Here is an 8,353-nt window from a genome sequence, read left to right on the forward strand (position 1 = left end):
AAGCGGTAACTGGGCAGACGGAGGATGGCCGAGGGGCCGCTCCCGCCACTGCCGCCCGCGCCCCCGCCGGCCTTGAGCAGGTCCGAGCGAGACTGGCAGTGCGCCTCGCGGCTGCGCTCGATGTAGATGTTGACGGCCAGCACGCCGATCACCTCGGCCAGGATGAAGGACAGCCCGCCGAAGTAGAAGGACCAGCCGTACGAGTAGTGGTTCTTCTTCTCCTCATCCCGCTTCGGGCCCGGCTCGCCCGCGTTGGCAGAGATGTACACGATCACTCCGATGATGTTGCTCAGGCCTGGGCGGGGACAGTTAGAGGGGAGCCTCCAGGCCACCAGGGCCCCGCCCCGCAGTCCAGGCCAGGCCCCGCGAGGGCTAAGCTCCACCCAGGGAGTTAGGCCCCGCCCCACTGGGCGAATCTCTGCTCAGGACCTAGGCCCCAAACCCCCGCCCCTCCACTTGGAATGGGACAGACAGGGCTCCAGATGGTCTAAGCTCCACTCGGTGGCCTAGACTCCGCCCCTGCTAGCCCAAGCTCCGGCTGCACTGTTCTGATGGTCCAAACACTCTTCTTGGTGAGACGGTCACAGCCTGGGTTTCCAGATCCTTTCTTGGTTGATTTAATTTATAAACTCAGTCTCCGCTGTCTGCCCTTTGAACTCAACGATGTGATCTCTCTCTGTCCTGTCTACTGCTGATCTACACTCTCCAGCCTGGGTATTTACTCCAGGCGCTCCCCTGATGTTTTAAAATTTGATAAATCAGGTCCCCTTTCAACTCTAGGTCCCGCCTACAGTTTGTCAAACCCCGCCCACTGTGGGTCTAGGCAAAGCTCCTCCACACCCCTCTCAGGCCTAACTAGCTCCAAATTTCAGATCCTCCAGATCTTCCCTTGCAGATTTAGACCCAACCCCAGGCATACCCTGCTCTTTAAATATGCTAAATCCTCCCTCTTCTCCTTATCCTACCCCTTCAAACGACTCTGCCCCTGGAATTTCCCAGCTCTACTCTTGCAGAGTAGAAAGGGGAAGGGGGGGGGGTCTTATTCCTAATAACATGCCTCTCAAGGAGTTGGTCTAAGCGCCCTAAATCACCCAGGTTAATAATGCCCTTAATGACATAATCCCTCCCATTTTGAATTTCCCAGGCACCGCCCAATCTTTTTAGCCCCTCCTCCACCCTGTGTTACTGGCCTAGCCCCTTCAGCCTTCATCTTTACATGGTTTCTCAGAACCACCCCCTTCTAGGCTAATCTACTAAGCAGGCTGCTCACCATCCTCAGGCAAATCACGTTTTCCCTCTTCTGACCCCTCCCTTCGGTGGCCAGCCCCGCCCCCCTAACCCCAATATCTCAAGCCCGTCTCAAGGTCCCACCCTCTTTCCAAAACTCCTCCCGTTCCGCCTCCAGAACCGCGGGCTTTGGAACCTAAGCTCCCAGCATCCTTGGTTACGCTCCAGACACTGGTCTGTGCCCAAGAAGAAGACACCTACCTTACCCAGCGGGAGGCGATGGAGCTTGGGAAGAGCCTAGAAAGGCTTCGGGCTCCAGGGGGCGCTCGGGGTAGGGTCGTTTTGCAGGCAGACCCGCGCACACACTCGCGCGCGCGCTCGCGGGGACCGCTCCAGCCCGCCGCCCCTTCCCTCTGCCTCTCACCTGCTGCCACGAACAGGATCCCGGCTCCCAGAATGATGTTCCTCTTGGACTTGTAGACGCGGGAGGCCGCCACGCACACGCCCCCGAGCAGCAGCAGGATGGCGCTCAGGATGGGGAAGATGCTGGAGGCCCGGACAACTCCTGCGGGGAGGAAGAAAGGAAAGGAGGGAGGAAGGGAGCGAGGGCGGTCAGACGGGCCGCCTGCGCTCCCCGGCCCGCGGCGCCTCCTGCCTGCCTTCGCCACTGTTTCTTTCTGGATCTAGTTCTCTAATTCTGCCTCTCTGCCTGTGATCCTTTCTTTTTTCTTTCTTCTATTCTCCCTCCTGTTTTTAAAAATTTCTCCATATATTTATATGTCTGATTTCCTCTCGTTTTTTTCCTCCTTTTCTTTTTTCCTTGGTCTGTGTTTTTCCTCTCCTGTCGTATTATTTTCCCCTTTCTCTAAACCACTCTCCCTCTCTATTCTTTTCTCAGCTTCTCCATTGTTCCTCTCCCATGTCTCTTTTTTCTTTCTTGGTGTTCCCTTCTGCGAATCTTCCCTTTCTCAAGATCTTTCAAATGTCTTCATACTTGTCTACACCCCTTCTCTCCCCTCCCTCCTCCTCCCTTTTCTGCCAGGCGTCATCTCTTTCAGAGTTTCTCCAGCACCCCCCCTCCCCGTGACTTCTGCCTGGCTTCATTCAACCTTTCTGGGTCGCTCGCTCTCCCTCCCCTCTTCCTAGCTGCCCTCTCCCCTCTTCCTTCCCTGGCCTCTCCTCTTCCCCACCCCCATCTCTCTCTCTCCCTCCATCTGTCTTTCTCCCTCTCTATCTCTCTGCAGTCCTTTCCATCCACCTCTAAAACCCCAGGCAACCAGACTTTGCGATTTCAGAGCCCGGCTGAGGCTGCAGCCAATCGTAACCCAAGCTTTGCCGCGTTCTCGGGGTGACTACCAATCGCAGCCCAGGCTTCCCCAGCCCGCTCCTGGAGTGGCCCGTCCCTGCCGCGGATTGGTCCACTGCCCGGGCGCGGCGGCCAATCCCAGCCCGAGAGTCGACAGCCAGTCATAGTGCACAGCTGCCGCGAGTACCAAAGAGAACCGGGCGGCCAATCAGCAGCCGAGATCCCCCTCGGCCCGCCCCGAGGTGAGAGGAGGGGGCGGGGACACATCATTAAGCCAATGGGGAGCCAGGGGATCTGAGCGTCTGGACGCGGATCGGCTGGGAAGCTAACCTACGCGTGTGATCCCAGCGCTGGCCCGGCAGCCCCCTCCCCCCGGCTGTCCCGGACCCCACGTACGGAGCAGATACTCCGCGCTGTCGTGGTCGTAGTCCGTGTCCTCCGGAAAATGGTTGATCTTCACGCAGACGCCTCTTTTCAGCCCTGGAGAAGGGACGGGGGTGGTGGGGGTGGGAACTTCAGAGTTCGGGGCGGGGCGGCCCACAGGGAGAAAGCCCCCCCCTTCCCCAGACCCCTTCTCTCTGGTCTGATGGTGAGACAGAAGTCCTGGCCCTGAGCCGGTGTCGGTATCGGGACAACTTTCAACCTCTCTGGTCTGTTTCCCCACCTGTTAAAAAGGAAACAAAAAAACACCCAAAGGCTAATATCTTTCCAAGCACGTACTACAGGCTCCAGGACGTCTGCCCTGTAACCTGGGCTAAGACACTCAACCTGTCTGGCTTTCTCTTTCCCCTCTGAGGAAAAGGGTGTTGGTCTCAACTTTGTCAAGCCGCCCTTGTAACCCTAAACTTGTTGAGAAGTCTGAAAATGCGTGGGAAAACAAGGACTGAACTTCCCCTGAGACCCTGCGAAGTCCAGTTGCAGGAGGGAGCAGCCCAGTGGGTCGTGGGAGTTTAGTTTCTTCATCCTGTAAAGAGAGGGAGGGATTCCCAGTCTAACAGAATCTGGAACCTCCAGAGATGGAGTGGCAGAGGAGGGAGTGTAGGATGGCCCTAGGGGTACTGAAGGCTCTCCTCTTCCTTCATCCCAGTGTCCTCTCCTCAGATCCTCATCCTCACACCCTCTGGAAACCTATCTGACTTCTTTGGAGACACTGTCTGTTTTACAACCTCTAGCACATAGCTGAAGAAAAAAAAGTATAAGTAAATTTAAATTCCTCAACTCTCCAAGCTCCCTCCAACCTCCAGGCCAGGGAACATTCTGTTCACATTCTCTGCTGATGCAGTACTTACCCTGCAGCTCCTTTAAAAAGCATTCCCTACATGCACGAGCGCGCGCGCACACACACACACACAAGTTGGGCCAGTGGCCTCCTCTTGGGTACAACAGCTCCCTGGCTGCCCCTTTTAGGATGTGCTTGGGTTGATTTACAGTCATCCTACTCAAGCTGGGAGTTCCTGAAGGGGAAGGGCCTGGAGTCAGATTCCTTGTCCCTAGCATTGCCTGGTACCCAGAGACCTAGAAGAACAATAGACGGATGAATGAGTGAATGATGGGCAGAATAGAAGGCGAGCAGAAGTGGAGAGTAAAGGCAGACCAATACAGGCAAAGAAGAGCCAAAGAAATGGGGGTAAAGAAAAGAATTGGTAAGAAGGAGGACACAGCAGTGAGTAATACCAATAAAAATGATCATTTGCTAAGTGCTTCCTAGGTGGATTAACTCAATAGGTACACAAGAGCCCCCTGAGGGCTGGGAGCGTACTTCAGTGCTAGAGCACTTGCCTAGCGTGGCCCAAGCCCCGGGTTCCATTCCCAGCACCTAGGAATTAAAAAGAAAGAAAGAAAGAAAAGGAAAATAAAAGATTCCATGAAACATGCTGGTGTCACACAGTCCTACTGCTTTGGCAGGAAGCCTGACTCCATCCACTCTTGTTACACCTTCAACCTTGTTGCAATACATAGGCCAACTTTCTGTTCCCTCACCCGTAAAAAAGAAAATGGGACCTATGTCCAGGTTGATGTGAGGATTTGGTCTAGACCAGGAGAGGTAACTGATGTTTTGCAGCCATTGTCCAGACAGAAACCTGGGCACTGCATGGCTCATTAGCCCAGGACTGATGGGTGGAGGAAGCAGAACTCACACACACACACCTCTGGGCTGTAAGCATCTGGGCTGTTCACCACTGTGTTCACAGCATCCAGGACAATACCTAGCACATAGTAAGTGCTCAATAACTGTTTTTAATGAAAAGAATGATTGAATGGGCCAAGAAGCAGAAAAAACACTCCACATCATTCTATACATTAGAGAAATTCAATCCAAACCACAAGGAGATACCATTTTATACCCAGTAGGAAGGCTGCTATTTTAAAAGGCAGAAAGTAAAATTACAAGTGCTGGCAAAGATGTGGAGAAATGGGGACCTTTGTGAGCTGTTGGTACAGAGGTTCCTCAAAAGTTGAAACAGAATTACCAAATGACTCAGCAGTTCCACCCTGGGTACACCCTGAAGAACTAAGCAAGAACTCAAAGGGATATTTACACCCCATTTTCATTGCAGCATTATTCAGATAGCCAAAAAGTGGAAAAAACTCAAACGTCCATTGACAGATGAATGGATAAGACAAACAAAATGTGATGTATACACGCCGTGGAATATCACTCTGCCTTTCCAAGGAAGGAGGTATGAAACACACCATAACACCGATGAATCTTGAGGACATTGTGCTATGTGAATCAAGCCAGTTACAGAGAGACAGATTCTGCATGATTATATGAGGCATCTGGAGCATCCGGCATCCGATTCATCAAGACCGACAGTAGATGGTAGTTGGAGAGTGGGGGGAATGGATTGAGTTTCAGTTTTGCAGAAGAAAACACTTCTGGAGATTGGTTGTTCAATGTGAATGTACTTAACATTACTGAAAATTATTAAGATGGTAAATTTAGGTCATGCATATTGTACCCCAACTTTAAAAAGAGAAGGTGAATGGATGTACACTCCCTGGTGTAAACTCTGACCCATCCTTGGGGTCACAGGTAAGATTGTGATCTCAAGTTCTCCTTTTCTTGGGTGGAATCACAGTCCTTCTCTCAAAGCACCAATACTTACGTGAGATGGGCCTGAAACCATGCACAGGACGGACAGTACTGCCAAGCACCTAGCCCCAGTGGCTATCAGGCAGCTTGGGGCAGGAGCCACATGCAACTCGTTACTTAGGACAAGCCCCAGGAGGAAGACAGTGGTGGGATCCTTGCTTCACAATTGGGGAAACTGAGGCAAAACAGCTCTAGAAGTCAGCCTATCTCCAGCGGACACTCCTGGAGGAAGTCGAGCAGCCCTGGTTTCCGAGCTGGGCCTGTGTGGACCATAGACCATGGTGGCTGCCTGGGCTCCGGAGGCAACCCTCCACACTCAGCCTCAGAGTTGTGGCTTCCCAGCTGTGTTGCTTTAGGAACCCAAATGTCCCTGAGATGGCGTGGTGGTTACAGCACAGGCCTCTGTCTGCTGGCTGGCCCACACGGAGGTGGAGCTGGGAAGCATGGGTTAAGGGTCCCGCGGCTTCCTGCTCTGACCAACCAGAGGACCCTCTTGGTGAGATAGTGCGTAGCCATGCTCAGCACGCGCGGGGGAGGGAGGTTGGATTGGGTGGGTCCGGCCTCCTGGGTCCTGAGCAGAGCCGAGGGGGGAGACTAGACTCTGGAGGACCCACTGACAGAGCCGCTGGTATGACCACCAGCCCTACAGGTGACAACCACCACCCGCGTGCGGGAACACACGGGCTCCAGGCTGCACGTGGAGAGAGCATGCGCGATACTTCACGAGTCATTTTTTGTATATTGATTACATGTTCAAATGACATTCAGGCCATGCTGGGTTAAACTATCCAGTTCACCTATTTAGTTTCATTTGTTTTAATGTCACTACTAGATATTTGAAAATATGTGGCCGTTGTTATATTTCTATCTGGCCTGGGTGACTAGGAGGAAGGACCCAGGGCTCAGTTGCCTGATTGCCTAGTAATACTAAGAAGAAAACAGCAGAGACAACAAAATGCCAACCCCATAATCCAGCCCTCCCAGCACCTACCAGCCTGTAAAGTGGCACTCACAGGATCTCTTCCACTGCCTCTCTGACCTGGGGCAGCAGGGGCTCCTGCCATCCTACCTCCCCAGTGACAAATGAAGCACAGAAAGACTAAATACAGCCAAGTGGGTGGTACACACCTGTCATCCCAGGCTGAGGCAAGAGGCCAAGTTTGAGGCCAGTCTCAAGAACTTAGTGAGGCCCTATGCAACTTAGCGAGACCCTGATTTGAAATAAAAAATTAAAAAAGGGCTGGGGATGTGGCTCAGTGATAAAGTGCCTCGGGGTTTCATCCCCAGTGAGAGAAAGAGAGAGGAAAAAAGGAAGGAAAGAAAAGAAGTAGTTAAATACATGGCCCAAGGTCAGAAAGGTTAAATACATGGCCCAAGGTCACACAGCTGCCTATAGCTGACAAAGGTAGATCCATTCGTCTTGTCCCAGAGCTTGTGTCTCATACTACTTTCCACTGGGGAGATGAGGACTGAGCCCCAAATCCCCATGGGAAGTGTGTTCAGAGGTCTAGTTTCTCCTCTCCTGGCTTCCTGCTGGGCTGGGTTCCTGCTGGGGGATTTGTTGCTTTTCTGGGAAACAGAATAGACCTGGATTCCAATCCAGACCCCAAGGGGCATGAGCTGTGTGACCTTGGGCAAAGCACTGCCCTTCTCTGAGCCCTTGCTCTCTCTTCCAGTTAACAGTAGCTACTTGGCAGGGTTATTATAGCATTCCATGATGAATGATTGACAGTTACAGTAACAACAAAGTCAGCCTTCACCTACCCGTCATCGACACGCTAGCCTGGCTGGTGGGCGGGATACCCACTTACCTGGTTTTGCTCACATCTCCTCGGCTTGCTTCCCCCCTCCCTTGTGTTTTGACCCTTCCATCTCTGAGCTGGCTCCTTCTCCAGGTGACCTCTCCTGCAGCTACAGTGATGACCCTCCCATTCCCACCTCCAGCCTGATCTCTTCCCTGACTCCAGCCTCAGGCACCGGCTGGCCAACAACCCCGAGGAGGGGCAGCAGACTGAAGCCCTATGACAAAGGCGGCTGAGAAGGGGTTTGACAATCTGTACGTGATGTGCGGCCCATGACAGACGAAGATCCCATGACATGGGGAAGTGACATGAAGTGCACATTGCAGTGTCCATAAAGGGACTTTGATTGGGGCGGACACACTCACCTAGTCTCCAGTTATCTTCAGGCACAGTTGTGACAGAGACCGCAGAGCCTAAAATAACTCCCCTGTGGTCTCTGTCCTAGGTGCTGTCTCTTAGTGGGTATCTTAAATTTAACATGACAAAACCTGAGCCTCGAGGTCCCTCCCTAATAAGGAAATGAGACAAGACACCTGCTGTCCATGTCCTTAGGTGCTCAGGCCAGAGCCTGGGCTTGGCAAGGGGCTGATTTTAACCCAACACCTAGGGACGATTTACAGTTTTGATCAGCACACTGGGGAGGGGGCTTTGGACACGCAGTGGGGGAGACCAGGGAGGCTGCTCAGTGTCCTGCGGTGCCCAGCCTGCTCCAGCCCACAATGGGGAATGGGCCTGAGACGCCGCCGGCTCTTCTTCCCGCACGCCCCACAGCAGTGACCGTGGCAACCCCTGCCCACGGAAGCCCTGGAATGTACTAGGAATTCAAGCCACTCCCCAGCCACAGTTCCCACTGGGGATGAGCCACTCCTGTTTCCCCTTTTGCCCTCCCCTTAGTCATTTCTCCACCCTGCAGCAAGAGCC

General features: G+C 53.2%; 1 protein-coding gene across 1 annotated transcript in view; it reads right to left on the bottom strand.

Moving 5' to 3' along the window:
- The window catches only part of Cacng8 (calcium voltage-gated channel auxiliary subunit gamma 8), a 14,775-nt gene extending 7,374 nt beyond the window's left edge, over positions 1 to 7,401 (bottom strand). The window contains exons 1-5 of the mRNA XM_048791488.1: positions 7,395 to 7,401; positions 4,041 to 4,048; positions 2,930 to 3,197; positions 1,652 to 1,792; positions 5 to 295 (exon numbers count right to left, since the gene is read on the bottom strand). Of these exons, the coding sequence (XP_048647445.1) occupies positions 5 to 295; positions 1,652 to 1,792; positions 2,930 to 3,197; positions 4,041 to 4,048; positions 7,395 to 7,401 (715 nt within the window). The remainder of the gene's footprint in view (positions 1 to 4; positions 296 to 1,651; positions 1,793 to 2,929; positions 3,198 to 4,040; positions 4,049 to 7,394) is intronic.
- Positions 7,402 to 8,353: the final 952 nt, after the last annotated feature.

Source organism: Marmota marmota, unplaced genomic scaffold (assembly GCF_001458135.2).
Source record: "Marmota marmota marmota unplaced genomic scaffold, marMar, whole genome shotgun sequence".
NCBI lineage: Eukaryota > Metazoa > Chordata > Mammalia > Rodentia > Sciuridae > Marmota > Marmota marmota.